The 17,675-nt window shown below is 38.0% G+C and overlaps 1 protein-coding gene across 1 annotated transcript; it reads left to right on the top strand.

Annotated features, from left to right (window-relative positions):
- LOC141848635 (putative uncharacterized protein YDL057W) lies at nt 1–17,376 on the top strand. The gene is made up of 8 exons (XM_074736684.1): nt 1–147; nt 430–548; nt 1,247–1,329; nt 13,142–13,263; nt 13,508–13,672; nt 14,329–14,422; nt 15,508–15,682; nt 17,176–17,376. Exons 1-8 carry the CDS (start codon nt 114–116, stop codon nt 17,227–17,229), a joined length of 846 nt encoding a protein of 281 aa, XP_074592785.1. The 5' UTR covers nt 1–113; the 3' UTR covers nt 17,230–17,376.
- The last annotated feature ends 299 nt before the right edge of the window (nt 17,377–17,675 follow it).

The following is a 17,675-nucleotide window of genomic DNA, read 5'->3' as shown; positions in this document are numbered from 1 at the left end:
GTTGTGTTCGAGGATAGAGTTGACTGTAGGCGTCCGCCAATCGCGAGTGACGAAAGCTTGAAACAGCGAGGAATTTCCGTCTTCGTTCAGTTTCGGAATTCACTCTCTCGACGATGGCAGAATCGATCCACTCCCACAATGCCTCCTGTGAGTATTGCTACGAACTATTTGAAATCCTTTGCGCTTCTTACATGAATCCAACACGGAGTCGAGTAATCTTCTCAGCCAGAGTGGACTCGATGTTGCGAACTTTTATATGCTTTTATTTCTTTATCGGTTGCTTTTTTTAGTTGCTTGGAAGCTTGCAGTGTGTTTAGATTTAGTACAGTTTAATTCTGTGGCTTTACATTCTCAAATCTGTACTCTGGTTTCAAAATATGTGTAATAATAAGCCATGTTCTGAATTTTTGCATATCACTGTTGCTACAGCTGTACCTCAACAAAGATTTGTAATTACAAACAACTATGGGGAGAAGCTTGTCGCCGTGCTACATGAAACTGGATCAAAGAAGCTTGTTATATTGTGCCATGGTTTTAGAGCTACAAAGGTGGGATGTTCTGATAGATTTCATGTCTCTTTAGTCGCTTTTAGTCTTCTTATATATAACTTTCCATCAAGTTAATTCAGAAAATCATGTAAGAACTTTGAGTTGCTTTTAGATTTCATGTCTATTTGTTTAGTGCAGCACTGAGGTAGATTCTGTTTTTAGAGTGCATCTAGAAATTGTCCAAAATATTAGGGTCCTTTGTGTTAATCCAAAATATAAGGGTCTTTTGTTGAGATCCTTTTGGCCTAGTTATTTTTGACTGTTCTGGGAAACTTTCCTAGTTAGTATAACTCTATTCTCAATACTTTTCTGGATAGTTTCATTTAGTAATGATTTAATTTTTGCTGAAGTAGGTAGCCTGGGTGTTGGTGAACCAAAGTAGTGAACTAAAATTAATTTCTAGCCCGGAAATGCAAATAGGTTTATTTTTAAATGATATCATGTTCTTGAACTTAATGCTAATTCAGCTTAGCTTTATGTTCTTATCTGTCTAACTTTTTTATTTTATCAAGTAGTGTGATAAAACATCATGGTTTTTTATTATTTGTTAACTTTTCTAGTTATTAAAAATGTATGTATTGATCAGAGACCATACACTTTTCATATGTTTCCTTAATTGAGACTTCACTAAGCTTGTGAGTCATTTGAGATTAATTTGCTGATATGTTTCATCTGACTTTTGGAAATGCATTTTCCAGGATCATGAAATAATACTTAACCTTAGTGATGCAATAACAAGTAAAGATATCAGTGTGGTTCGCTTTGATTTTTCAGGAAATGGGTATGCTTTGTATTATCCCTCTGAATTTTATCATATCATTTATCCAAAATATTTTTGTTCAAGAAAAGATATTGCATATGTGGTATCTTAATGACTTCAAGAGGCCATTTTTAGTTTGTAAAGAGCATTAAGTTGCATGATCATGTTGTTAATCATAAGTCCTATGACACAAGCTATTATTCCAAAAAGATTTCTTTCTAGAAGTGTGTATATGTTCCAAGTGAATCTATGGATAGCATTGGAGTGTGGCTAGGATTCAACTATCCATCCCTTCTTAATCTAGGAGCAAAGTAGGTTTTAGTAAATATTCTTTCCCTGGTTCAGGCATAGTGGGGTATGCAAAGTGAAATTAACATTAACACACCAACAATATTGGAGAGGAAATATTTAAAATATTATTCCATATTAGATTTGCAAAAGGTAAGAAGGAAAACATGCACCATATAAGGTGAGACAACCCTCGAAAACTACTAACTTTCTCTTTCTCAAAAATCTTCTTTTGGAGGCAAAGAAATCTTTTGCAATGAATATCAAATAAAATGTAGTAAAAGATTTGCAAAACTATGGAGCTTAGAGGTAAAGACCTTAAATTCGAAAATAAAAGCAAGGCAATAAAAAGTAAATACAATAATTGAAGTGGAAGAGCAAGAACAATTTGTCGTTGTAGAATTGTTGGAAGAATGTTGTCATTTGAGTCCCCCCTCACCTCCCCTTTTATAGCTCTCCAAATGGGTATGGATAAGCTCCAACAACTGCTCTACATTAATATTAGTTGACTAATTTAAACCATTAGTACACTACAACTTCATTTGCGTAGAACCAACTACTGTATTTAGTCGACTCAAAACCTTTAATCTAGACTATAGTTCATGCTAGTTGGCTTTGACATATATTAGTCAACTCTTCCAGACAAGCTCACATGCTTAACTTTTGGGTAATCTAGTCAACTGATTCAATCTTATCCATCGACTCAATCAATTTAACTTGGTCTCAATGACTCTAGACTAGTGAGTCAACTCACTCTAGATAAACTCCCATTCAACGATATAATATTTTGAATTCAAAATTAATTCAAACAACTTAGCAGCCAACTAACTTGGCTTTAGTTGACTGCCCAATTGACTCTACTACAAGTAAAAAATATTCGATTTGCTTAGAATAGATGCTCAATTGACTAGGTAGTTAATTAACCTATCTAATAGTTGGCTGATTTATGATTTAGTTGACTTAACTTGGAACAAGAACTTTTTGTTCACAGGAAATGCATATCTGGTTGACTACTTAGTTAACTAATAAGACATTAGTTGACTCAACTCTAAATTGAACCTTTTTGTTTGCAAGCAGTTGCCTTTAATCAATTTTCTGGTTGACTAACGATATCAATCTTTGATCGTATATGATCATCAGTCGACTAATTCATCAACTTTGATGTCAAAACAACTTATTCCTTAGTTAAGCCTTCGCTTACATAAAAGATCTACCCAACGTCGAAAATGTAAGTCTCTTTTTTAGGATGAATGGTAAATATTATAAAGTCAAAAGCTACTGTACATGTTTAGATGTCTACAAAGTGATAGATATGTATTTGCACTTTGTAAAACATCCTATCTACTTGAGGGACATCCCCCTCATATTGGCATCTATTCCTAGCTTGCCACAAAAGGTAGATTATGCAAGTAATAGCCAAAAATTGAGATTTGACAAGGTGCTCGTTGTCGCGATATGTCCGTTGGATGATGCGTAATAATCGAGTGAAGCTAAATGTGTCCTGTTGGATGCCAAGTCATCTCTTCACTTTTATCCACAGCTCGGCACTGATAGGGCATTAGAAGAAGAGGTGACAACATGATTTATCAACTTGCTGACACAATGCACAAGTCTTGCATGCCTCATATGGCATGCGATCCTTTGTCAATAGCTTGTTGTGAGCAAGTAAATAGAATGTGAACTTGTGCTTTGGCAGCAGATGAGGCTTCCACACGGTTTTGGCCCATGGCTGCGCTATCCCTTTTGGTCGGGAGAACTCATATGCATTCCCAACCCCTTGTTTCTCTGAGACATACCACTCAATGAGCTTCATGTTGGCGCTGCTCCGTCTGCCTATTTGCTGCATGATTTGATCACGTAGCTACAACAAGCGCTTGATTAATGGGGAGTCCGCAACTTTGGCTTGCCACTCCAAATATCAACATGCCTAAGATACTGATGGTGTATCCAACAAACCTATAAAGAGTCCTTCTTGAATTGTATATTCCATAAAGTCCGACATAACAAGGCTGAGTTCCATGCATATAAGTCTCGCACCTCATAGTCGCCTTCCTCCTTCGATAAGCAAATGGTTGCCCAAGAGATTGCAGGATGCTTCGTTGACCATATAAACGACCGACATGTGTCATAAAGCTTGTCAATTACGCAATCAAGAATGGGGAGGATTGAGAGGTAAAAACATTCTACCCCTTGCAGCACTATCTTCACCAATTCCAGCTTGCCTGGATATGACAGTGTATGCTTTGGGTAGAAAGTTAGCTTCCACACTATTATCAGGATGCTATAATTGCTGATGCGCAGCTTCTCCGTGGCTAGGGGGATGCCTAGGTAACAAAACAAAAAAGCCTCTTGTTGGAAACCTATAATCTGCAGCAGCGTTTCCTTGGTTCTTGGATCAACACCAGTACAATAAATGTTAGATTTGAGTGGATTTACCTTCAAGCTAGCAGTGTCTCCAAAGTCCCTCAAGCAGTTCGCAATCAGGGCGATGGTAGACTCGTCTCCCCTTGCGAACAACAGTAAATCGTCTGCATACGTCAAGTGCGTGATCTCGATGTCCGCACACATAGGATGGTAATGAAAACCAGGTTGCTTTGATACCACCTTCAATGATCTTGAGAAAACTTTAAGACATAATCTAAAAGGCAAAGGAGATAAAGGATCACTTTGTCGAAGTCCACGTTGCCCGCGAAAGAAACTGTGCAGTCCACCATTGAGGCTGATCAAGTATGAGACTGTGATGATGCATTCAATAATCCATTCACGGAACTGTTGGGGAATACCATAACCAACAAGCACCACTTACAAGAAACTCCAATCCACTGTGTTAAATGTCTTTCGAAGGTCTACTTTGATCACGCAACACGGGGATATTCTCTTTTGAGCATACTTTCGTAGTAATTCCTAGGCTAAGTGTATATTCTCAGTGATGGATCGATCATGGACGAAAGTTGTCTGCGCAGGGTCTAATAGGTTATCCATTACCGTGGCTAATCTGCTAGTCAAGATCTTTGATATTGTCTTGTATACAACTGTATAGCAGGATATCGGCCTATAGTCTGTCACTTGGGGAGAGCGTTTAGACTTTGGAACTAGAGCAATGAGAGTATGGTTCCATTGTTAGAGCAACCTCCCTGTCAAGAAAAATTCTTGCACCACTCATCGGAAATCAGGCCCCATTGTGTCCCATGCTGTAGTGAGAAATTGTGCTCTATAGCCATCCGGGCTCAACACCTTGTTGCTGCCAATGTCAAATACTGCAGCTCGAATTTCCTCTGGGGTGACCACCTTGGTAAGTGATAAGTGACTTTTTGACGGGATAATTTAGGATTATATTGTATTGTTTTGATCATTTTCTATATTATAAATTGGGTTTTGAGTCTATTTCTTTAACTTGGATTAATTTCAGGTCTTCATTCTATTTCTTATTAATTTGAGATAATTTACGAGTATTAATTTGCGATATTTGATTTTGCAAGAAATTAGGATGAAGATAATAAATTTTGGAAAATTGCAATCAAGTCCAATTGTAAAGAATTGAAATCGGATTAAGAAAATCAATTCAGAAAACCCACGAACATACCCAATTTGGAGAAAATTAAGTCTGGGTCGAATCTGGTTCAGTTCGAGTTTGAATCTGGTTCGGTTCGGGCTCAATTTGGCTCAATCCGGTTAATTTCTCATTCAAGCCGTTGGTTCAATGCTGGCTTAAAAGGTCAGCCGGTTCATCGCGCAAAGGGGGGCTCGGCCAGATTAGGTTTCACAAATATCGCATCCTATAGCTTCTCATTCCATCTTCCTATTGCAATTTCTACCGCTAAGCTCCCAACTATCGCTTACTTCTCCGATCATCTTCTTCTTCCCGATCAACAACAAAGTGGCGGCCGACGTCCATGAAGGTCGACGAGTGCCGATGCAACCGCAGGAGACCTCGCCGTGAGAGGTTTGCTCCGGCGAGCGACTTCTTCATCCCCGTCAGTCGCGGATCTATCACCGTGGGTGGATCAGCTCCGGCAATTGACGACCGACGACATTCCACACAGCAGGGATGTGCCGTCGTAAGCGGTTTGTTCCGACGGAGCTCCCTGTCCATCCACATCCACCGGAGTTCGGCAAGGGACGTCTTGTTTAGCTTTGACCATATCATCCACCGAGAACACGAGGTAAGGTTTTGCTTGGATTCCTAACTTCTGTCTGTGGTTTGCAGCAGCGGAGGGCTGAGCAGTGACCGAACTAGTGTTTTCCCCGATTTGATCTTGCCGGAATTGGCCAGCTCCAGCGAGGTCCACTGTTCCCTATTGGCGCAACTCAACCAAGAGGGTGTCGTGTCTCTGTTTGGTGCCGATTGGGGAAAACCATAATTTCTAACCTAGTTTTCGATTTTATTTTATTTGTTTTGTTGGCATGAGTGAATCAAAAACCCCCCATTTGTTTGATTTGTTCTATTCTTGTCGTGTAATTAATATGGATGAATGATTTGGAACTTGAATTGCTAATCAATTTTGTTTCATGTATGGAATGTTGACTTTGAATGGAATGAATGATTCGGTTGTGTTATGTTGTGCTAGTTTTTCATCTATGCTGATTGAATAGGATTGTTTTAACTAGGTTGTTGATGTTATGGTTAATGGAAATGTTTGTCAGTTGTTGTTATAGAAATTGCACAATTTGTTTATATTTAGAATGTAGTAACCAAATGATGTGTGATTCTAAATGGATTAGAGGGATTATGTGGATATGTGTTGCTTGTTGAATGTTTATAAATAAAGTATGTTGTGTTATTGAATTTGTGATCATGAATGGAATTCATGTTGTATGTTGAAGTTATAAGATAATGAAATGAATCATGGAATAGGTTATTGTTGTAGATGGAACATAGTGTGTTGTGTAATCTTGTATTTGATGTGTGCAATGATCTTGTATAGACTTGTTCTTGGACTGGAAAGGATGTAAAGGAAACTATCTAAACCATGTAATTTGTTGCTTGATGTATAAGTAGTGGAATTGCTATAGTTATTTGATTATGTTCTTGTCTAGGAAAAGGAATGTGTCTTATTGTTTAGGAAGTGAAGTTGACATCTTTTCTTATACGTACATTGAAGAATGTTGTTGGATATGAACTAGTTCATGTTAAGGTTGTATAAGTGAATGAATGTTGTGGTTGCCATGAATTGTGAATAATGAACATGTTCTTGCTTGTGTCAATTGTTGATATATATTGTTATGATTAGGAATAAATTATAATTTATAAATTGTTGATATATATTATTGCGTAAACATGTTCTTGCTCATGTTTAGTTGTATATGGTTAGTGGAGTAGTTTGTACATTTGTGGAATTTGTTGTATTTTAATGTAATTATGTGAAGTATGGTTGGAATTGTAAAATGGATTATAGTGTGAATGATTTGTGATTAGGATGTATGATAGATCTTAAATTGTATGTTGTGAAAAGCAGGGGTAGATGGTCTTTTCTTATTATGATGAATAGGGTTATGTTGGTTATATAAACCCTGTACATGTGTTCTTTTTTGAATAAGATAGTTTTAACATGGTATCAGAGCAAGGTTTTCTAAAACCCTAATTTTTTTTCTCTCTCCTGTGTTATCGCCATGCCATGTTTTCTTTTCGTATAAGATAATTTTAACTTCAGAGCGCGTTTTCCGCGAATCAACCTCTTTTCTTCTTCGGCGTTACGCGCTTCCTTCCCGTCGCGGCGCTTCCTTCCGCTTTTGCTTCTGCTTGGCGCCGCTTCGAAGACGGAGGCGGGGGCTCCTTCTTCGGCGCCTTTCCTCTCGATCTAGACGGAGAGGTTGCTCCTTCTTCGGCGTCGTGATCGGTTCGGCTGATCTCCTCCTTCGCGCGAGTGACTCCACCGCCACCCGAAGGAAGCTCTGGCTAATCCCGTCGCCTGATCTCTCTAGCAGCAGCGAAGGGACTGAGGCTCAGAAGCAGTAACCCTCGGGCGCCACTTCCTCTCTCGCGATTGTGAGGATCGCGATTGCTTCTCCGCGTGCTGCGCCCTCCGTCCAACCTCGAGCCCGCTGCGCCTCTGAGGAGGCTCGCTGTCGTCCGGAGAGGAGCCCGTCCTCTGGTCTGCTGCCGCTGCCGACGCGTGCTGTCGCCGGGGAGGAGCCTCGTTGTGGTCATTCCGCGCTCTCTGTTATTCCTACGGGCCACCCTTTCTCCTCCGTCACCGACCAGAGCTTCTCGCAGTCGACGCCCACCCAGCGAATAAAGTTGTGGTGGTTCAGCGAGAGGGTTCAGTGAGAGGATTTCTCCTGTAGCCTCTAGGCTGCAAAAAAAAAAAAAAAAAGGTTCTTCTGTTCAAAAAAAAAAAAAAAAAAAAAAAAAAAAAATTCTGCTGTTAAAAAAAAAAAACAAGACACTTCTGGAGAAATTTCTGATAATTTTGGATATTTCTGCAGATCCCATGGCTTCTTCTGGACAGGTACAACCGTTTTTCACGATGTCAGGAACTGGAGGATCCGGTCTTCAGATAACCTCGGAGAAATTGACAGAGAAAAATTATGCATCTTGGGCAGTTGCCGTTGAACTTTATGTTGAAGGCCATGATAAACTTGATGTTCTTCATGGTACTAAAGTGAAACCGGATGAAAAGGACCCAAATTTTCGTATTTGGAGGCGTGACAATATTCAGTTGATGACTTGGATACTCAATTCTGTCAGTTCTGGCATCAAACAGGTCATTCTTCATAACAAAACAGCTTTTGACATGTGGAAGACTCTGGAGCAAATGTACGGACGCAAGCACGATATGTTGCGTACTTATCAGCTGAGTAGTCAAATTTTTAAACTTGATCAAGGTTCTATGTCTGTCACCAATTATTTTGCTGCTCTGAAGGGGTTGTGGGATGAGTTTGACTATTACAGGATGGAGAATTGGATTTCCACTGAAGATCACCAGAGATATCTAAAGCTTCTAGAAAAGGACAGAATTATTAAGTTTCTAGATGGGCTTCATGCAGAGTTTGAGAGTTTAAAAGGACAAATTCTTAGTCTTGATCCTACTCCCTCTCTAGAACAAGTTTATTACAAAGTTCTCAGTGAGGAGGGCAGGAAAAGGACCATGAGCAACAAGGGTATTTCTGCTACCAGCACTCCAATTGGAGAGACTTCTGCTCTTATCAGTTCTACATACAAGTCCAAGCCTGGGGGAACTAAAGGAAGAGGTGATAAATTTTGTCGACACTGCAAAAGGACTAATCATGATTCAGATTTTTGTTGGGAGAAATATCCGGAGAAGAAACCTGACAAATTCAAACATGGTGACAAGAAAGCTCCTAGTCGTGCAAATGTTGCTGTCAAGAAATTAGTGGAGGGGGAGACTGCTGGTTCCTCTGTATCTTCTTCTGTTGGGTTGTCATCTACTGACATTGCCAACCTTCAGCACCTTCTCTCGCGGCTTCAGGCTTCATCTTCTGCCTCTACCCCTCCATCTCAAGCGCACACAGGTATCCGTGGCTTGGGATTGAGTGTTGCTGGTTCAAGCTCTTATAGCCCCTGGGTCATTGACTCAGGAGCTACAGATCATATGACACACATTGCTAACTCTTTTATTTCCTACTCTTTGTCCTCTGGGCAAGATAAAGTGACCATTGCAAATGGAACCAAGGCCACTGTTGCTGGCAAAGGTTCCATACAACTGGCAGATCACTTTATCCTATCCTCTGCTCTTCATGTTCCTTCTATTTCTCTTAATTTACTTTCTGTTAGCAGCATTACAAAACAACTTCACTGCTCGGTAACCTTTTTTCCTGATCATTGTGTCTTCCAGGATCTCGAGACCAAGCAAATGATTGGGACTGGCCGTGAAGTAGGAGGTCTTTATTACTATCAGCTTGGAACAGCCTCTGCTCTGAAGACTACAGCACAGTGTTTGGAGAATAAACATCAAGACATTCTCTTATGGCATTCCCGGTTGGGACATTTATCCTTCAGGTCTTTGAAAGTTTTATTTCCTAGTCTTTTCTCGTCAATTTCTTTTGAGTCACTTAAGTGTGAAGTCTGTCAGTTATCAAAACATTGTAGAACTCAATTTTCTGAGTCCATAAATAAAAGTTCTTCTCCATTTGATCTTGTTCATTCTGATGTGTGGGGGCCCTCTCCTGTGACTTCTTTGGATGGCTATCGATACTTTCTCTCTTTTATTGATGATTACACCCATTGTACATGGCTTTATTTGATGAAAAGCAGAGAAGAAGTTCCTCGACTCATTCAAACTTTTTGTCAAATGGTAGAAACTCAATTTCAAACAAGAGTAAAGACTTTACGTTCTGATAATGCCCGTGAGTACTTTGCTCAGTCTCTAAATACTTTCCTTGAGGATTCAGGAATTCTTCATGAGTCATCCTGTCCCTACACACCACAACAGAATGGAGTGGCTGAAAGAAAAAATCGTCATATCCTTGAAACAGCCCGTGCACTATTATTTCAACGCCACTTACCTAAATTTTTCTGGGCTGATGCTGTCCTTGCCGCTGCCTATATCATCAATAGATTGTCATCCAAAGGTCTCGGGTATCGGTGCCCTCTCACTATTCTTCGTCCTGGCACCACGTTGTTCTCCCTTACACCTCGAGTTTTTGGTTCTCTCTGCTTTATTCATGTTCTTGGTCCCAAGTCCTCAAAACTTGATCCTCGTTCTATACGGGGAGTTTTTCTAGGATATTCCACTTGTCAGAAAGGTTACAAGTGCTTTGATCCTATTACTAGGACGAGATATGTTTTGAAGGATGTTACCTTTTTTGAGTCCGAGTCTTATTATTCTCTTCAGCCTCATCCTCAGGGGGAGCATATTACCTCTTCTGTGTCTCCTTGTGTACCTCAAGTGGTCCATCTCCTCCTTGTGTACCTGAAGTAGTCCCATCTCCTATTCCAGTGGATGCCATGGAAAATACATTACTGGGCTCGCAGTCTTCACAGGAAATTATCACTTACAAGCGACGAAGACACAAGCAAGGACCTACTACTGACCGGCTAGTCGAATCAGATGCTCTGGCTCTTGATTCCTTGGAGCAGTCATTAAATATGAATGAGCTGAACCTTCCTGTTGCTGTTAGGAAGGGGGTCAGGTCATGTACTCAACATCCTATCTCCAATCACGTTTCTTACTCTCGTTTGTCTTCTTCATATCATGCTTTTGTTTCACAGTTATCAAGTCATGCTATACCTTCTTCTTATTATGAAGCTGTAAAGGATGCTAGGTGGCTGGAAGCAATGAATGAAGAGATAGAGGCTCTTAACAGGAATGGTACTTGGGAATTAGTTGATCCTCCAAAGGGGAAGAACTTGGTTGGTTCTAAATGGGTCTATACTATCAAGTATAATTCAGAGGGTGAAGTGATCAGATATAAAGCCAGACTTGTTGCCAAGGGATTCACTCAAACATATGGGGTGGATTACTTGGAGACTTTTGCTCCAGTTGCAAAACTGAATTCGGTCAGAGTAATTCTTTCTCTTGCTGCTCAATATGATTGGCCTTTATTTCAGCTAGATGTTAAAAATGCATTTTTGAATGGTGACCTTCATGAAGAAGTCTACATGTTACCACCTCCTGGAATCGAAACAAAAGGAAAAATTTGCAGGCTAAGAAAAGCTTTGTATGGGCTTAAACAATCTCCCAGAGCATGGTTTGATAGGTTTTGCAAAGCCATGATATTGTTTGGCTTTAAACAAGGAAATGCTGATCATACACTTTTTGTTAAAAAGAAAGAGGGCAGAACTACCATTCTCTTGGTTTATGTTGATGACATGATAGTTACAGGTGATGACGAAGCTGAAATCCAGGCTCTCAAGTCCAAGTTAACATCAGAATTTGAAATTAAAGATCTTGGACTATTGAGGTACTTCCTTGGTATTGAAGTTGCTCGATCTCAAGAAGGAATTTATATGTGTCAGAGAAAGTATGTGTTGGATTTACTCAAGGAGACAGGGAAGTTGGGTTGTCGACCAGCATCTACTCCTATAGAAGTAAATCATGATCTTACTAAATGGGGAAGATCTTACAAGTCTGGAAAAGGGAACGTATCAAAGGTTGGTTGGAAAATTACTATATTTGTCTATGACTAGACCTGACATCACCTATGCTGTTAGTGTGGTGAGCCAGTACATGCATGCTCCTAAAACTGTCCATATGAAGGCTGTTGACAGGATTTTAAGGTACTTGAAGTCATGTCCCGGAAAAGGCTTGCTGTTCAAAGGAGGTGGTAATCTGAAAGTGGAATGTTATTCTGATGCAGATTGGGCTGGTTCTCGAGATGATAGAAGGTCCACTTCTGGCTATTGCACTTTTTTGGGAGGAAACCTGGTAACTTGGAGAAGTAAGAAACAAAATGTTTGTGCACGGTCCAGTGCTGAAGCAGAATATCGAGCCATGGCACATGGTCTTGCAGAAATGTTGTGGTTGTGTTTTTTGTTGGAAGACATGGGATTAAAAGCAGAATTACCCCTCAAGCTATATTGTGACAACAAGGCTGCAATCAATATTGCAAATAATCCAGTACAACATGATCGGACTAAACACATCGAGATTGATCGCCATTTTATTCGGGAGAGACTTGATTCTGGAGAACTATGTTTGCCTTATGTCAAATCTGAGGACCAACTTGCTGATATGTTTACGAAGGCTATACCCCAAACTATGTTTAATTCTGTTCTTAGCAAGTTGAACATGTTTGATATATATGTTCAACTTGAGGGGGAGTGTTGTGAAAAGCAGGGGTAGACATGTCTTTTCTCTTATGATCTTAGGGTTATGTTGGCTATATAAACCCATGTACATGTTTTCTTTTTGATAAGATAGTTTTAACAAGATTAAATTTTTTATCTTTAGTTAATATATTTAAGCCTAATAAATTATCCTATTAATTTAATATATATATATTTAAAAATTATTTTTTAAAATTTTTATTAATTATCTTGTTAATTGCATTTATATATTTATTTGTACATTATATAAATTGTATTGTATTGTATGAAGTTTATTTATGCATAAACATCACAAAGAATAATGACAATGTGTAAAAATATTAAAAAAATTCAACCGCCTAAGCACCGCCTAGGTGGTCGAGGTGGTAGAAGTCACTGACCTCCCCGCTACTATCTACCGCCATTTACAACACTACTAATACTAGTCAAGATGCCGGGCACTAGATTCTATCATAAATTTGAAGTGGTGCTTTCTATTTATTTTATAATCATCATTTTCCTAGAATAAAAACTATAGTTGGCCATTTTCTATTTTGTCTATTCATCTCAATACCTAATATATAAATTTAATTAATTAATTAATTATTCTCTTCTTAGCAGTTATACTTTAGTCTTCTACTTATGCTCCAAATAAACTAGCTGAACCACTAGAAGGTTTCAGGTTTTTTGTCAATCCTTGGAAACTTTTTCGATGTACACTATGATGCATGCTAAACTTCTGTCTTACTCTTGATTCTCATATGTCTTTTCATGACATTCATGCAACCATTTTATATTGATTTGGTCACATACTGATCATGTTATTTATATTTCCAGTGAGAGTGAAGGTACCTTTGAGTATGGCAACTACTGGAAAGAAGTTGAAGATTTACATTCTGTACTCCTCTACTTTTCTGAGAAAGATTATGAAACAAGCGCTATAGTTGGTCATAGTAAAGGTAGATGCTAGTTGCACATGCTATTTTAGTTTTTCACCTATTGTCAAGCTTTAATATATGTCTTTCATTGTGAATTTTATTGACACAACGTTGTCTTCCTAGTATCCATAATGATATTTATTTGTTCAACTTTTTTTACTGAAGAATCTGAAGTTGACTCTTGCATCAATTATATATATTTTCATGTAGAACAATTATGCCTTACACGTTTATGTCTGACTCTAACTGGAATTGGTTCTTACAGGGGGAGATGTGGTGCTCTTATATGCATCTAGGTATGCAGATGCTCATACAGTCATAAATCTTTCTGGTCGCTTTGACTTAAAAAGAGGAATTGAAAATGTCTTGGGTGAAGATTATCTTCAAAGAATTAAAAGAGATGGTTTCATTGATGTTATGGACAAAAATGGTAAGCTGAAGATGGTCTATAAAAATTTTGGTTGGGTTACTGATTATTACTTTTAAGAGTAAGCACATTCTTTGTCAATTAATTCTTGTTTATGATTATTGTTTAAATTTAGTCATTTATGATATCCCAAAATTTGGAATGTAGCTCAATTAAGCTGTTCTGGTTTTGTCTCTTCCCACTCCTTATCATTGAGAATGCTAATAGAAAGGCAGCTATCTTAAATTTATGTGTAAGTTCAGGAATAATGTAAATCTCGGTGAAAATTGATAATAATTTGAATTATGTTCTTGTAGGACTTCAGTCATTTAACGCTATATTGTAGCACATGTTTGTCTTACAGATCCAGGTAATGGCCCTAGGAAATTTTTGTTTGCTGTAAGTTAAAAGGATAGTGAAATTTGTTACACAAAAAATCAATCCCATATGCTAAAAGAACACATGATCCTCCTTATCTCCTATCTCTAAATGAGCATGTTACTTTTGAAGATGAATTTTTTCTTTTAAGTAGCATGCTAGGGACCGCTTAATAAAAGATGATGACATATTCAAAGACTTTATGGCATACACTTGGTAGGTTTTTCTTCTTCTTCAACTCTTTGTTTTTTTTTCTACTTGGTTTTGATGTGAACACTGACTTCAATTTGAATATATTGCAGGTAAATTTGCATTCAGAGTAACTGAAGAAAGTCTAATGGACAGACTAAATATTGATATGCATGCAGCATGCCTCTCAATTGATAAGAATTGCAGGTTGCTACTTCCTCCTGCTCCGCACTTAAGTAATCAAGCACATTTTATCAAGTTAACATTTTATTCTTTAGCCTCAATAAATGGATTTCATTCTTGTAAGAGTTTAGCTGACATTTCAGATGGACTAACAAATGCACCACCAGTGTTTTCTGTTGTGGTGTTTACCACTTCATGAGTTGTGAACTTAATTTGACCATGCTTTTAATCTATAGACCTACCCTACGATAACTTGATGTGCACTATAGGTTCCAAATGTTGAACTCAAAGTATATATGCTTCTATGCCATCAATTCTTTTCTGACCATTGCTTTTTGTTTGACCAGCCATTTTGCACTTGTTTTTTTTTTGTATTTTTAGACAATCTGTGTTAACTAGTAGTGTTATTAAGAGGAGCTCAAATCAGGCACCTAAATTCCCTCTGGATGAGTGTTTTTCCTTAGTCATCACACTTAGAGGTCTAGAGTGTTTGAAGGAGCAGAACCTTTCTTACATTAAGACTTTAGTCAGTTGACCAAATGCTTTTATTTCTGAATCAAGAGTTTGCCAATTTATATTATCACTTATTGACCTCTTGAGATAGAGCCATGGACAAGTATGGTTTGACATTGAAGACAACAAGGACTTACAACCTTTCATATAAAAACTATTAATATATGGTAAGATTAACTCAATCTAGCAAAATAGCAAAGCTAATCAAATTTTATGTTTGCTCAAGATGAGCTACCATTACCCCTTTTTTATAGTACAATGCATGATAAATGATGTTAGTTGATATTGCTGGTCCTAGAATCACAAGCTTAAAGTCAGATTATTGACTATGCTAATGTTGAGCAGGTTCAATCACAAGCTTAAAGTCAGATTATTGACTATGCTAATGTTGAGCAGGTTCAATCACATGTTACCTAAACTACAATGTCATATTAGATAATTATAGTTAAATTCCAAACGAAGCCAAACATAGTGATAAAGTTTATCCAATCGTCTTAAATACCTTCCTCATCGCTCACCGATACGATTCTTATTTAGCAATGCAAGTTGTTTTGTTTAGATTTGTCATGCAAGTCTGGCTTCATTGTTTATTTTAGGATCTTCACAGTTCATGGTTCAGCTGATGAAACAATTCCTGTAGAAGATGCCTATGAAATTGCAAAGCTGATACCCAACCACAAACTGCACATAATTGAAGGTGCCGATCATTGTTACACCAAATATCAGGAAGAGCTGGCTAAAGTTGTAGTGAATTTCCTAGCTTCTGTTCAGGTACTAAATTAAATCTTGGAGATCATATTCCATATGATCTAAATTGTCAATTTTCATTGCAGCAAACCAGAAAGATGCCATGCTATCCATGTCATCTCCATAGTATCATTGCCTGGTTCTACATTTACAAAGAAACATGAATTTCATGCAATATGTCCTGTCCATTGTAGCCTAGTATGGTTTAACACAATCATTATTTTTCTAGTAGCTAATTACTTTTTACAAGTCTACTAGCAAGTTGAAACACACATACACACACATTCAACTTTCATTTGCAAGTCTACACAAGAATTCAGCATTCATGCTTCTTTCATACCAATTTTATTATTGTGCATTCCTCGTGAGTGTTTAACAAAGTGAGAGGTTCTACCCATTATGTCAGGCACACTCTTGTGCATGAGTCTTCGGTATTACATACGTTCACATGCTGGTGGGCATGCACACACAATGTCTATCTTACCAAAAATTCATATAATGCCCAACCAACAGGTGTGGGAAATTCCACCTTGTTTCAGACACACATGCAAAGTGATTTTAACATTTATACAAACACATACACACGCTACTGTGTTTTTCTATTGAGTTTTTGACAAGCAGTGTGAGAAGCTCCATTCTTTATTGCTCACACATGCACAAGAGAGTTCAATATTCACACTTCTACCTTACCAAGTTCATCTTAATATCATTTGTGTTACCGTGCTCTGGTACTGAGTGTTTGACAAGCAGGTATGGGTATTTTCTTCACACTTTGACATGCTTGGAGGTACCTCCTTTGCACATGCACATGTGCACGCCCATGCATACATGCATGCACATGCATGAGAATTCAACACCATGATTCTATCTTGCCAAGTTTATATATCATCAGTTATATTACTGCTATCCTATTGAATGTTTACATGCTGGTTCAAACCACCCTTACATTCTTTGAGATACTTGAAGGTATTTCCTCTACACATTGACGTGCCTAATCTACACGCATATATGTGCACCCAAGTTCAACATTCATTTTTCAAACCTATCAAGTTCACACAGTACAATTATATTCCTGTGCTCGCTTCTTGAGTGGTTGATCAAGTTCTTACATGTTTGAAAGCACTTCCTGGCATGCTTAATTCGTATGCATGTCCATTTACACACATGAAGTTCACATAGTACAATTATATTCCTGTGCTCGCTTCTTGAGTGTTTGATCAAGTTCTTACATGTTTGAAAGCACTTCCTTCACACTTTGACATGCTTGATTCATATGCATGTCCATTTAGACACATGTGCATGCGTGCACGTAAATGGCACACACATGCGCAAATGTGCACGCAAACAAATTCAACATTCACATTTTATCTTACCAAGTTCATATAGTATCACTTATATTATTGCACTTAGCTATCGAGTGTTGGACAAGAAGGGGTTTGATGCAACATTCTTATTTGCTTATGCGAGTTTTATTAGTGGTTAGATTCTTCAACATGCTTGAAATACTTCATTCACAGGTAGAAGATGCTGCTGTGCCTGGCAACCAGGAGAGATCTACAAAATCTGTTTGATTATCGCCAATGCATCCATGAAGGGATTCTCAAGTGCGCCTCTGTTCATTGTGATTTAATAATATTACTCATGGCATGATATCAAATATAGAAATCTGATTTGCAAAAACTTTTCAGTAACCTTTTATGATATCACAAGCTTATTCAGCTTGTACTATGCTTTTGTTCTGGTGGTTAATCTCGTTGCATTCTGGAAGAGAAAAAAAGATGGGCCTTTATGTAAATTTTTTACTTCAAAACATAAACCTGCAAAAGTTGTTCCATTTTTGCAACAACTGATATTTTGGGGGGAAAAAACACGCTTGTTTCTTTTATGACGGTAACCGTCAACATCATCATCAAATCTATAACAAATTTATAATATTAATCTGTTGTTTTGTTTTTAATAAATATATTGTTGTAGACTTTGAATTTATTAATATATTTTTTTAAATGAATCTATGAAC

The sequence above is a fragment of the Curcuma longa genome, chromosome 17, assembly GCF_044706935.1.
Source record: "Curcuma longa cultivar G26 ecotype Majalengka, Jawa Barat chromosome 17, ITB_CL_G26_1.1, whole genome shotgun sequence".
Taxonomy (NCBI): Eukaryota; Viridiplantae; Streptophyta; class Magnoliopsida; order Zingiberales; family Zingiberaceae; genus Curcuma; species Curcuma longa.
Note: the sequence above shows the minus strand (reverse complement) of the source record. Positions and strands in the feature narration are given on the sequence as shown.